Consider the following 13,633-nt stretch of genomic DNA (forward strand, 5'->3'; position numbering starts at 1 on the left):
GAAAACCTGAACGTTTTCTGGATGTCCTCATTAACCAACCTCTGGGACGACCACGTCTCTCCTCACCTGTACAAGTAGTAGAAGAAAGAGAGCAGGTAGAAGCCCAGCTTGCACCAGGACTCCTTCTGGCAGTAGTTGAGGATGTCGGCGTTCATCACGCTGACCGGATCGTACATCACTTCCGATCCGTCGGCCGGCCGATGAAAGAACCTGAAAAGAGCAGCGGGGGGAAGTTTGGCCGGACGGCACGACACACAGCGACGGGACAGCTGCTGTGGGACCGTACCTCCACAGATGGTAGAAGAGCAGCGGGATATTGAGGCCAAGTGTGACCCACTCTCCGGCGCACATGAACATCAGGCAGAAGAGGCCGTGGATGGAGTACTCTGGTACCACCAACTGGTTGGGACAGACATAAGGACGAGGACTGGGTTAAACATCGCCAGGATGGATGCTGCAGCGCCGAGTAAACTCAGACCTTCAGAGCGGAGGCGTCACCGTTACACACTGCTGCTGAACGGGAAGAAGTAGCTCCAGAGGTATTTAGACTGTTTTATTTGTTTCTAGGCTTTACACTGATTTAAAAGCTGCCAGCTTTCCTCCAACAAATCAGTAGTTTAGTCCCATCGTATGAAAGCGAGTTTTTTTTTGTCTGTTCAGTAAGCAGCATCCTGAGCCTCCAGACTCCTGCTCAACAGTCTAAATGCAGAACAGCTGCAATTATTTTCTACTTTTTTGTCCTTTCTATTATCTGTTTAATGGTTTTTCAAACAATTTCAGCATAATTTTAAAGTCTTGCCTCGGATTTGAATCGAGAAATGGACTTGGACTAGACCATTCTATCAGATTGATCTGAACCATTCCATTATAGCTCTGCTACTGGGTCTGCAGTCTGCGGGTCCAGAGCTGCCAGTGGCTCTTCGGATCCTTCACTATGTGTCTGAGTGACTTTGTTAAAAATTACAAAACACAAACTGAAGTTTTTAAATATAGGTGTAATAACAAAAGTCAGTCTTAGCTGCTTTGAAACCTTTTTGTGGAATAATTGCATTGAATTTCCACAGCAGAATGACACTGGAAGTGTCATTTATATTTTTAAGATCTACTTTTTCTTGTCTCTGTGTTGGAAATCCCACCAGTGTCTACTACAGATATTTTATTTTCCAGTATTTTGATTGTAACTACATATTTAATTTGCAAACATTTTTTATTGTTTTGGAACTGACATTCATTAATATGTGAATAACTTTATAATATGACTGACATTTGAATTTATTCCAGTTTTATTGTATTTACTTATGGATGTTCTCTTTTTCTTTCTTTTACAAATGTGGTGAAAATATGTCGAAAGATGAAGCCACAGTTTTTTCCCTAATGACTAAATAATAAATTACTGCTGTTCATTTTTCCCTCTGAGACTTTTCAATAGGCACTACAACTTTATCTGCTTTTGTTCTGCGTTTTTTATAAATGTCAACATCCCATGAAAGAAAGTGGAGTTTTTTCTTTTTCAGAGCCTAAAAACAAAACACATTTAAAACGGTTGTTCTTTCAAAATAACAAACTTCTTATAGTAGACTCTTTATTTTGTTTTTTTAATTTAAGCTGCCGTTTTTCAAAAGTTCATGTAATATTTGTGGCTCTAAACAGGGTTTCTGTAGCTTCATGCATGATGCTGCCACCACCGTGTTTCAGGGCTTTTTCCACAACACATAATACAGTTTCACTTCTTTCATTTACAGCTTAGAAATATACGTTAGAGTCGACGGTGTGAGTCCCTTCATCCAACTCAAATGAATCAGAATCTTACCCTGTTTCTACATCCTGAACTTCCTACTCAGGCATTTTCAAAGGAGCATAAAGAGCAACAGGAGCTTTCAGAGACTCTTGAGTTTATTTTTCGCTAAAAGCTTCGAAAGGAAAAAAAGAAAACTCCACGGATAAAAACCTTGATGGCATGTCCATCAACGCCTGTCTGCAGGACAGGAATATATGTGAATCAGTGTGTGTGTGTGTGTGTGCGTGTGCAAAAGAGACAAATGGTGTTGGTTGTCTGAAGCCCCTCTGCCTTAGTCATCCGCTTCCCTCCACCCCGTCCAAAAGGTGAGAATCATCTGTTACTCACTCTGCGGAGCAGGTTGCAGATCCGCTCGATGTTTAAGATCCTTTCTCTCTAAAAAGGAGGACAGAGAGAGAGAGAACGCCGCCTGTCAATAGTCTGCAAAATACAAGATGTTCCTACAAAACAAAAACAGTCACATAATGAAAGAACAAATACATCTTCATCCGTTAGAGAGCTGGAAATGATATTAATGTTGGTAATTATTAACTAAAACACCAACAATCGCTTGATTTTGTATTTTTTTTAATTAGTTTTCAAAAAGCTTGGATTGATTACACTCATAAACCCGTCTACCTTTAATGGACTGCGATGTTTTGGACTGCTAACAACCCTCCTGCGAGCGATAACTCGACGCCTAGCTCTGATATGAACGCCGTCCGTCTTTCACAGCATCGATCAGACACTATCTGCATGTCACTCATTGGGTTGTTCACTAATAAGCCATCGTGGGGAAATTATGTGTTTAATAGAGCAGCGAAGCTAAAATATCATTAGTCCTGTCATTAGCAGATGGCTCATCCATTTTATTATTTCTTTTCGGTGAGGCAAAGTTACATCAAACAAGAAACATTGGTTAATCAGCAAGTCTAATTCCCTTTTATTTATGAGTCCTTTTTTTAAAGCTTCTGTCTCGGGTCGAGGCCCCTTGATGTCTGCTCCCTTTAGTCGATTTTTTTTCCGAAAATGTGGACATAAATGGAGAATCCCCTGCTGACCTGAGAGTAAATTCTGCCCTGAATCCTCAGCCAGCTATCAACTATTCAGCTTCAGCACAGTTAGCTCGGTCTGTCTGACTCCCTCCGTCTTTTTCAAGCTTCGTGCCCCACATCCGTCAACGGCGCAGCGATGCGGTTCAACATGTGAATGCGATAAACCGAATGTTATCTGGTTTGGAGTTGGAGTTGTCCATCGTTGTGCTACTCTGTCTTTATCGCCTGTAGCTTCCCCGAGGATCTGTGTCCGGTCATCCAGGCTCAGTGGGACCGAATCAACCCAACGGGGGACATTTATCAGAGGCGGTCGAGAAATTACACAAAACAAAAGAGAGCGAAAACGAGGAAGCGATTACAAAATGTAATTTGTACCTGCTGCTTTGAATAATGAAACACTTTGACGCATTTAAATCATATTGATACAAATAATTATTCTGCAGCCATATATATATATAAAAAACACATCCTGGTCCACCGCTAAGGCATAACAAGATTTCATGCGTTGAGATTGAGATTAAAAAGCCGTGATTTTTCTCGATAAAGTCGTGTCTGTTTCTCAAAGTAACAACGCATTTTCTGTAATATAAAGTCGGATCTTATGAGTTTCCCAGTTGGAAATACAAAATTGATTAAAAAAAAATAATGAAGCTGGAAGTCCTCGTATCCGGAGTGGCAAAGGAATATCACGAAAGTTGAACGATTCAACTATTTATCGGGAAATCTAACCGTTTCTTTCTTGTTAAGCTACTTTTTAAATCCACAAAATGGAAGAGAAAAGTTTGCTAGTGGCTTGTATTGTTAATAGCAGCACCAAAAAATGTACAAATCTAGAAGTTTCTCTGACACCTAAAACGCGGTTGAGTTGGGTTTTGTCACTAGAGGTCTGATTTCTGGGGCAGCCATGTTGTGTCTGTGTTGGAGTCTCTTATTTTGAAGTAAGACAGGAATTAGTAGGTTAGTTGTTGAACTAAAGAGTTGTTTAATGAGGAATGTTCGCTGTGCTAGATGAGATTAGTATTAGATGAATGCTTACTAAACGTTTGAACTCGATGATATAAAGGGGATTTTAGCTGAGGTATAAAAATCATTGAAAGGATTGACTGTGTTTACAAGACTCCAACTGTGAATATTAGCTACAAACACAAATCCAAACTGGAAACGCACGTTTCAACACTGCCATGTTGTCTGTATGTAATCAAATGTTCACTGCCTCTGTCGTTTTTGTACACAACCCAGGCCGCGCAAACGGCGGCTTCTCTTGACTTAAATCCGAAACCAACGCTGCGCATTTCCATCCAGTTCCTCTTCTGTTTGTCCAGTTGATTTGTATTTTTGGGGAGAAGCTGCACATCAGCTTTTAGATGCATGACGTGTTCGAGTTGTCGTCTTACAGTGTGTGTGTGTGTGGCAATGCCACTCAGTCATGCAGCTTTGACGCAACGAGCTTTCAGCGTTGAAAAATGGCTTCCACTTTTTTTCAGAGACTGTTATGGATTTTACAGGTGGTGCAGCTTTTGTGTCCACTTCCTGTGGCTGGCGTGCCTCCACACACCCACGGCCTGGTTTCACAGTTTCCTCTCCCGCTCCTCATCGCTCCCTCACTTTCAGATGAAGGTTCACATGACTGCTAGAACATTAGCTATCCTGTGAAAAAGATGCTCACAGCTGCTCCTCAGTTGCTAAGTGAATGATAACACTTTCTTCTGACTCATGATAGCGCTGTTAGCTTAAGCAAGGAGAGGAATTACTGATACAGATGAGGTTTTATGTGGCTTGTGGGACGGTAAAATATATTTATATTGTTGTACGCCATTGTGTTTTATGTGATAGATAGCAGCACTAAATTTCAAGATTAAAGAAAGACTCCTTGCAAATGCAAATTCGAAAAGTGTCGAGGATTTGTATTCGACACAGCTGAGTCAAAACTTTCACTCCACCAGCTTTTCACCAGGAGAAACATTTTTACTTGTGATTCTTTATGAAATTGCTCAACCTGTGTCAGATCTGAGGACCAAACGGCTGCTACTTGATTAGTACGAGAGTAAACTGAGTCATATGCCAATTTCATTTATCGCATCGTTTATCATTTACTGTGATAACGATTTTGATTTATCGTTATCACGTTAAATTCCAAATAATTACCTTTAAAGAACCCTAAACCCATCCGTATTGTTGTGATTGTTATTTTTAGTATTTTTATCGACTGGTAGCTCAGTAAGAGCTTCAATAATAATAGGATTAAATGCAGTTACTCTGTGTAGTTTGGTGACATAAATCACTTCTTTATGTGACTTAAGAAGCATATTATAAATGGGTAAGTTTTTCAAGAGCAGTATTTGTGTTTGTGGGGCTTTGACTGTTGTTTCTTAAAGCCACAGAAATCCAGTTACTGAAGTTGTTATTGTTATTATGATAACAATAACTCTATCATATCACAAAATATCGCGATAAAACTTTAAATCCATATCGTCTACCCCTACTTCCCTTGAACTAATATGTGCGTCTTTGTCCTCCTTTAATACATAAAATCCAAAGAAAATACATTGGATTTTTGGTAAAATGACAAGGAATGAGAAGAAAACTGCTAGAAACTAGGACAAAAATTGGCTTTTTGTTTTGTTTTGTTTTCTAATTAATTATAGATTTTGTTCTTGCAACGCAGTTCGCTCTGACAGCATCGCAGTTCATCATTGTCTAAACAGGGGCTTCATTCGAATGGATCTCTTTAACTGATTAGGCCAAGGAGCCGACGTCTTTGAAGAGCGTTGATTGCTTTAATCTGCATACAAATGACTTCTCAAAGAAACACCGTCTGCTTTACCACGGCGGCAATCGCTCGGAAGCCGGGATTAACGGTAAAATCAAAAGTACAAATATTTATTGCTAAGGAAATTAATGCATCGCTCTAAACGGAGCTCAATTAAATACCCAGAGGAATCCCCAGACCATTCTCCGCCATTAAATGGTGGCTGCCTGCTCTGTTTGCATGTGTGTAATGATCATGAAGAAAAAAAAATCTGAAAGCAGAGATTGCTCTTCAAGCACATGAAGGTTAGATTTTTTTTTTTTTTTTTAGATTTAGGGAAACAACGGGGTTATTCTTACCGCTCTGGTGGGATTGCTCTGATCAATGGGGTTTTTGAAGTCTGTGCGGAGTTCATCAAATGCAATGATCTGGAAAAAAAGAAGAAAAGAGAAAAAAGTAGCAGAACGGTGTGAGAAAATGTTCTTTCGACTTTTCAGACACACTCGTAACAATTGGCTGCAGGCCGATGCTATCGACAAGCAGCGCCTATACCGCCCAGCTGCGGCCGCATTCTTCGCATTGTGAGAGGCACACATGGTGATTTAGGGATGGATGCGCACATGTGCAATTAGTGGAAGCATTGATGAATGTGAATTGTCTTGTGAATTTTTCACCCCTTTGACACACAGCAGCGTCCAGAAAAAACACTAACCTGCTAGCAACATTCATCAATAATTAAAAGCATCCGTGTATCTTGCAAAGTTGTCGAGGTTAAAAATGCATGAATTTTCCGTTTAGATCATTTTTTTGTTTATTTAATGCAAGCCAAAATCAGATTAGTGCTTTAAAAGTAAAAGAAAAAAACAACCCGATGCGCTGACTGGCAGGTGAGCTTTGGAAATGTGAGCTTTGGAAATGACTGCGACTGCTCCTTAAGACGCAGGAGAAGAGTGAACGTCAGCAGTGAGGAACCACTTCTATGTACAATAGAAAACGTCCCGGTAATTTCCCCCGTCTGAGCCCATATGGCGCCCCCTCATCTTTCACACTTGGCTCCCTTGTAAACAGATGCAGTTTCCATGGAGACATGGTGAGTCCCCTCGCTGGGCACCATGGTTACTCTTGAAAGAGAAGGGGGGGAGGAATAAAAGCTGATTAGTTGTGTGAGTGAGCCATACATAGTTTTGGGTGCTGCACCCATGGGTGGAGGCAGACCCACGAGGGGGGCGGAGGGAGTCGGAACATATTCCTGGTTTGACGGCGTGTTTAAATCACCACAGAGCCAGACGGACGCCTCACATGCAGACACGCAGAGTGACTCACATACAGTCTCACCCACTTAGTCAACTGGTACGTTAGTCATTTTAAGTCCTATAGCCCTAATGAGGCGTTTCATATCTCGCATTATGCCTGCCTGACTGCCTCCATGCAGCAAATGTAAAAAAAAATAGGTGAGACATCGAAGCGGAGATGTTTGCAGAGTGTGTAACCGCCAAACAAAGAGCTCAAGTCTCCTGAGGTGTCTGAACAAATTCCACCCAAAGCAGGGCGTTAGATGAAGCCCAATCTGGCGGGTCAGAGTCATGATCGTTGAGGCTTTCAGGAAGCCGGAGCACTTTGTTTGAGAAAGTGTTTGTCGTCTGGAGCTCTCCGATGGATGACTGATTGCATAATTAGAAATCGTGCATCCAGGGACGGTGCTAGCTTGTTCGGTGCCCTGGGTGAACAACATTCAGCACCTCCTAACCCCCCGACTCTCGCTTTTTCAACCAACCGTGACACGTTATTTCAAATTTCCATTTTCTGAAGCAGGCATAATGGAAATTTGATTAAATCTTATTTGAAAAACATAGAAGTGGAACACAACACAGGTCTATGAGTATGTAGCCAGAAGCATCGTGCTGCGTTTACACAGTGTTGAAAGTGTAAGGAGCTATATTTAATCTATTTGGTATTGATAAGTATCAGTTATGGGACATAACAGCAGTATATTGGAAAACAGTCCAAATTTTCACATGTTAGCATTTTTATTAAATAGTCTCTCGCTGCCCACACCGCTAATTTCAAAAAACTGCTAGTGCGTGCATCATTGTTACCTTATTCACTTTTAAAAGGAATAACAATCCAACTGATAACATTTGTGCTAAACAGAAACTGACACATTCATAAATGAATGCATTTGACTTAGAAATTTGCTCTACTCACTGTAGACTTCAAGAGCTTCCATTAGAAATGTGGGCAAAATTTTGCCAATATTCCACAAATGTTGAAAATACACAAGTTTTCAGTGGTGGTGTTTCCATTAAATAAGAAATGTAACTAAAACCACAAGTGAACAAGTATTCGATTTCGATACAGCTGAAAAACCACCTCATCCTGGCACAACGTGGGTTTTCTCAAAATTGTCGTGTTTCTGTCGGGCAAATATGTTTTTGTAATTCCATTTTATGCATTTATATGTTCAACTGAAACTATTCTAATGTCATATAATCTTTACCCATAAGATATCATTTCAAAGATCGCTAAAGTTTGTGTTGCTCATAAAAGTGAACAGTTAGAAACTCTGTCAATCTAAAAGCAAAAACACATTTTTACTACGCATCTATTTACTACTGTTAAAATATTCACAAAAACGGCCCAGTCAGAGTATCTTAAACCTTGGCTGTTAATTGATTTTTTTTTTTTTTACCTATTTTTATATTTTTAAAGGTGTTAAAAGAAATCTGTGAAATTACACTGATTGGTCAAGAAGAGGCATAGAGTGACACAAAGTTGAATTAAGTCGCTCACAAACCCACAAACATACACAAAAACATCTTTTTAATAATGTGCACAGTAATAATGAACTGACTGTTCATTGGTTGTCATAATTAGTGTCCCCCTGGTTGTAGTGGTGGGCTGCAGCCTAACTTTTAGAGATGCCACTGGTCCCAAGAATCAAACTACTACATTCTAGGACTATTAAGGCACATTTACTTTTTTACTTTTACCCTAAATGGCCTGAGCCAATAAGTGTGCTTGTGCAGAAGAAAGAGAAAAAAAAACCCAAGTGTTGTACAACTGCGTGTAGGTGGACGTGTTTGTCTGCCTGTGTGGGATGATATAAGAGTGGACGTCCACAGGCCCCAACATGTGCCCGATTCGCTGTCAGAGTGTGTGTGTGTGTGTGTGTGTGTGTGTGTGTGTGTGTGCAGTGGTTTCGGTGACACTCACCTGCCATATGACAAAGAAGATGAGCCCGGCGCACAGAACCAGGGTGAGCATGTAGCAGAAGGCCGCGAAGGTGAACGCCATGTCTTCCCCAGCCAGCCTGATGACCGGAGGAGGGGGACAAAAAACAAACAAACAAAAAAAAAAGAATCCAAAAACTTCCCGCCTGCTTTCTTTCTGTATTGTTTTCAGGCTGCCGGTGTTCCTCCCTCCTGAGCGGCTGCTTATTGTCTGTTTCCACTTCAGGTGTGAGCAGAGCAATCACTGACAGTGACGATCAATAGTGAGCTCAAGCTGCTTCCAGTGCTTGTCTCCCCTTTTGTGCGGCTGACGGCAGGACGTCTCGCTGGGGTTCGGGGAGCTCTGAGGAAATCTGTTCTCAGCCACAGTTTCACTGTTGTTGCCCCCAACGCACACACACCCGGTGCTCCTCTTTTTTTTCTCTTACAGGCAAATAGTCTGCCTCCTCTTCCGCCGAGGAGTTTCTCCTGAGACAAAACCTACACATATGTCTCTGAAGGTAAAAGTGTCTGATGGGCACACCGACTGCAGAATCGCAGGATTGTTGTCGATATTAAGAGCAGTAAAAAAGAAGAAAAAAAAGAAAGAATAAGAAAAAACAGGATTACTGTCCAGGGTGGTTATGGCTTATGGTAGTCAAGTTTACTATGGCTTACAGTTCAGACTAAGACACCCTTATTGGCATGTTATTCCAGGTCATATTTAACGGTTTTATAAACATCCAGCTTGTTTCTATCAGTAGGCTGATGAGCATTTATAATTCCCTCCTAAAGTTGAAGGTATTGCTTTGCAGGCTTATTGTGGCAAATACTTGTTGCTCCAGTGATTTACCAAAGGAGGACTCAAACGGCACGCACAAGTTTGGAATCGACACGAAATTTTGAAACACTCAAATACACGACCAAAAGCAAGGACGGATACCTTAAACTGACCTTAACATCGAGTAGGGAGTACCTGTCTGCGGGTGCAGCCGTGTCTGCCTCTGAACAGTCCACTCTGCCCTTGTTTCTGTCAGTTTGGGTCAGCACCATGTCAGTGTTGTCTGCCCTATTTCTGCGTCTCAGATGCATTCCTCAGAGTTCTCCAACCTCAAAAGAGAGAGAGAGAGAGAGCCTTCACACGCAGGTTCTTCTCCAGGAAAATGTTTCACTTCTGGCCGGAAACAATTAAAAAAAGAAGAAGAAGAAGAAGAAGAAGAAAAAAGGAGTGTAGGGGAAAAGATTTAACCAGAACCCTGTAGGGAATCTACGTGTTCACAGTGCGCAGTTGTGCCGATTTTGAAAACACTCCTGTTGATAAGCAAGACATCTCCACGGCTCTCAGAAGTCATGACTTATTGGTACCAGCCTCTCATCTCGTCTACCCAAAGCCCCTCTGCTACAGACCGCCCTTTTTTTTTTTTTTCCAGAGATGTGTATTTCCTGAGTCTGCCGTCTCTGGCTGCCTCTTTCCACTATTTCTTAGACTGCGAGAGAAAAATTTCAACCACGGTCGGTGTTATAAAAGTCAACCAATAGCGTCGCTCCGTCTCCCTCCCGCTCTCCTGCTTCCTCTCTCCTCTTTTCTGTCAGCATCCCTCTCTTGTGCATTTTTATATTTCTATAATCCCCTGCTCCCCAGAGACTGATGAGGGGGCAGGGCAAGCTGGAGATGTCTGTCTCCCTCTCCCTCCTCACCAGAGCTTTCAATCATCCATCATTTGGTGAAATGCAAGTCTGGCTCTGAGAGGGTGTTGCTTTCTGTTACCTGTCATTTCCTGCCTCCGCACCATTAGCATGCAGTAAATTGCTGTATTTTACTTTGCCTCGTTCTCATTCTCCTCCCTTCAGTCGTTCTCAGCCTCACAATGAACTGATTTCAGAAACTGCTGGTGCCGTAATGCAAAGACGTGCCACATACTTTTTCTTTTTTAAATTGAAAACTACCAAATAATTTTGTTCTCTAGATCTGAGCGTTGGCATCTGCTTTCAAAAATGTCAAAGATATGGGAAAAAGAGAAATGTTCACAGCATCCAATGGTTCAGTCTCATTTTGTGCATCAGAACCACGTAAGATGGTGGTTATGTAGTTGTTGTGTTTCTGCTAATTTTAGCTGGAAATCGACCAGATGTTTGAAGAAAGTTCTCTGGTCAGATGAGACAAGCCTGACATTTTGTTAAAATCTGAAACGCAGTGGGTAGCACCTTGTTACTATGTTGGTAGCCTTTCATTATCAGGATGGATGGAAGATGGATGGAGGTAAACAGAAGAAAACGATGTGGGAAGAAAACCTGTTACATGATATGACATACGTCAGACTGAGAAGCAGGACTCTAAACATATCGTGAATCGAAAGGTTTCAGTTAAAGTATATTTAATGTCATCCCAGACCTAAACACAACTTAGTATCTATAAGAATAAAAAAAAAAGTCTGTTCAAACCTGCTGTCCATCCAATCTGACCAAGACTTGGCTGGGAACTATGGGCAAAACTATTTCCAGATGTGATAGCTGCTGAAAATGCAATGCGAAGTTGACTTAACAAAGCTAAACACATGTGCACATCTTCTTCCTGAGCCGCATGATGGTCAGATATTATCACATCTAAACTTGCATATAATTGTTTGAACAGATTAATGCAGCACTTTCAAGCATCAGTTAATTGTTCCCAGGGATGAACCAGACTTGTTCAGCTCCATAATTCTCTTCCTGATATCTTGGCTGATCTCTTTGCAATGTGTTGGCAGAGCATCCACTGTCACCTGGCTATAGTTGCTATTGTAACAATTACCTGCTCTTACATAAGTAAATGTCTCTTTAGCTACCACTGAAACTAGCCCAGTTCCTAACCACCATCGCTTTTATGTGATTTCAGAAGTGAAAACTGAAAACTAAAGGCTTGTTTACTTTTAATGAGCTGACAAGCTAACAGCAGGTATATTATTTTAGATTAGTTTTACCTGGCAACCTTTACTTCCATGTATTTAGCATGGAAGTAATTAGAATTAGAATTAGAATGTTGTCTAATTCAGACAACATTCAGAAACAATGAGCTAGCTAGTCCTTCACATGTAAACAAATATTTCCAGCTAGCTACAATCCTTCTTTTCACCCTTTTGTTAAGTTTGGTATAACTTACCTTAAGTTGTGTCTTGTTCACCAATTCTACCTAGCAAACAAGCTATTAAAATTTATTTCAAGTCATTTTTTATTTCTTTCAGCTACTTGGTATACTGGTGCTATGTGATGTTTTTTTTTTACATTTACCATATTTTTCGGACTATACTTTTCCCCCACGCTTTGAACCATGCAGCTTATAGCCCGGTGCGGATTTTCTGTGGATTTTTCTTCAACCGCCAGGGGGCGCTTTAGCAGGAAGTGAATCATTGGAAGTCAAAATTGGAAATCAAAGAAGAAAGTGCTAATTTTCATTTAGATTCAGAGCAAGCACATGGTTGACACTGCGCCCCCTAGGTTAATGAAACTGCTATATCTCCGTGCTACATCCGCCGATCTGCACCAGATATTTTTGGTGCATCATCAGGGAGCGCTGCAGAACTCATCGATGAGTACGGCCTGGCGGACGGGTGCGGGAGCTGCGTGAGAGCATCCGCGGTGGCTGGCGGGCTGCGGTGCTGGGACCCCCGCGGTGGCCAATAGGCTGGAGCGGCGCTGAGCTGCGAGGGCCGCTCGAGGCTGCTTGCAGCTTTGATTTTAATTTATTTATTTTTTACTTTGTAGGTGCGGCTTATGGTGAGGTGCTCTCTGTAGTCCGGAAAATACGGTTTATTCAGAGTAAATAATAATCGTTCCTCGATATCCGAGTTCTTACAAAAATAGCTAAATGACATCAGCAGAAGCCTTTTGCAGCTCTGTTGAAATTCAAAACTGAAAAAGCATTCATTTGTACAGAAAACAAGTGTTAGCTGAGAGCAGGGCGAGTCATGAGTAGTTTCTAAATGATATATGAAGCATTATTCAGAACAATATTTTACACACATTTTTTAGCAGGTGAAAACTATAACTATTGCTATAATAAAGCATTCATGCTGTTTTGTGACAGTATGGAAGCACATCATGCTTTGTGTTTCTTAAATACCAAAAATTGCTTACGAAAATAAATTTGAAGCTATAAGATACATATTTGATGTTCTGCATGTGTTTAAGCTCACCCGTTGATAGGAAACCTGGTCCAAACAACAGAGACTTGAGAGAGTAACTCTTAGACATAAAAACTGAGAAAGTGAGCAGGTAAACTCACAGTTTAATATGTGAAATGTCTTGCCAATATGTAACAAAAACTGCAAAATCAATGAGAAAAGCAGTAGTTGATGTTTGTGAGACAGCCCTGAGAAACTGATGGAAATTAATTAGATTTACATTTAATAAAGTAAAAGGTAAAAACTTGATGGCATAGAATAATAAATCCAGGTTGCAGCACTCTGACTCAGTCAGATTACATTGAAAAGCAGAGCGAAGAAGACAGTCACAGCTCTGCTATTGTTTGGTGTGAGGATGTGATCACAGACAGCAGCAGGAGAGATGGCAGCCATGACATCTCACTGAAAGAGCACAGGCTGACATTTAAACCTGGGACACTTCTCCCGTCTCAACACAAAGGAGATTAGCTGATGATGAAGTCATTTTTCAAGATAATAATCCATCTTGTCACAGAACAGAGTGCTTGATCTTGTACCAGGATTTCTTATTTTATGTTCTCTTTTATCGTAATTTTATCTCATGATCAAGACCATTAATCCCTACTTTTTTTTCTTTTTTTTACTTATCTGTGTTTTAGATATTAGATCTTCAGCTGGCTTGTTATTTTATTTATTGTGCAACG

At 40.9% G+C, this 13,633-nt stretch overlaps 1 protein-coding gene and 1 long non-coding RNA gene across 3 annotated transcripts; one reads left to right on the forward strand and one right to left on the reverse strand.

Moving 5' to 3' along the window:
* Window positions 1-38: 38 nt before the first annotated feature.
* On the reverse strand, window positions 39-10,447 carry LOC106947133 (protein cornichon homolog 2). Of its 2 annotated transcripts, XM_015031953.1 has the most exons (6): window positions 9,767-10,447; window positions 8,795-9,337; window positions 5,941-6,009; window positions 2,126-2,173; window positions 287-399; window positions 39-210 (listed from the first exon to the last, which is right to left on the reverse strand). In XM_015031953.1, exons 2-6 carry the CDS (start codon window positions 8,873-8,875, stop codon window positions 63-65), a joined length of 459 nt encoding a protein of 152 aa, XP_014887439.1. In that variant the 5' UTR covers window positions 8,876-9,337; window positions 9,767-10,447; the 3' UTR covers window positions 39-62. The 2 variants fall into 2 exon arrangements, with proteins under 2 accessions (XP_014887439.1, XP_014887438.1); XM_015031952.1 differs by having other exon boundaries at window positions 8,795-10,447.
* On the forward strand, window positions 412-8,762 carry LOC106947134 (uncharacterized). Its single transcript, XR_001424915.1, has 3 exons — window positions 412-2,014; window positions 3,139-3,141; window positions 8,735-8,762. It is a non-coding gene; the product is annotated as an uncharacterized LOC106947134 (long non-coding RNA).
* Window positions 10,448-13,633: the final 3,186 nt, after the last annotated feature.

The sequence above is a fragment of the Poecilia latipinna genome, unplaced genomic scaffold (assembly GCF_001443285.1).
Source record: "Poecilia latipinna isolate Pla-1442-1.1 unplaced genomic scaffold, P_latipinna-1.0 Scaffold225, whole genome shotgun sequence".
Lineage (NCBI taxonomy): Eukaryota > Metazoa > Chordata > Actinopteri > Cyprinodontiformes > Poeciliidae > Poecilia > Poecilia latipinna.

Bases quoted from the DNA above. Each gene is read 5' to 3' on its own strand.
- LOC106947133 (XM_015031953.1), bottom strand. From the start codon at position 8,875: ATGGCGTTCACCTTCGCGGCCTTCTGCTACATGCTCACCCTGGTTCTG. The intron at 2,174-5,940 runs GTAAGAATAACC...CCTCCTTTTTAG, and splicing joins AGAGCAATCCCACCAGAGCG to AGAGAAAGGATCTTAAACAT. The intron at 211-286 runs GTACGGTCCCAC...TGCTCTTTTCAG, and splicing joins CTCTTCTACCATCTGTGGAG to GTTCTTTCATCGGCCGGCCG.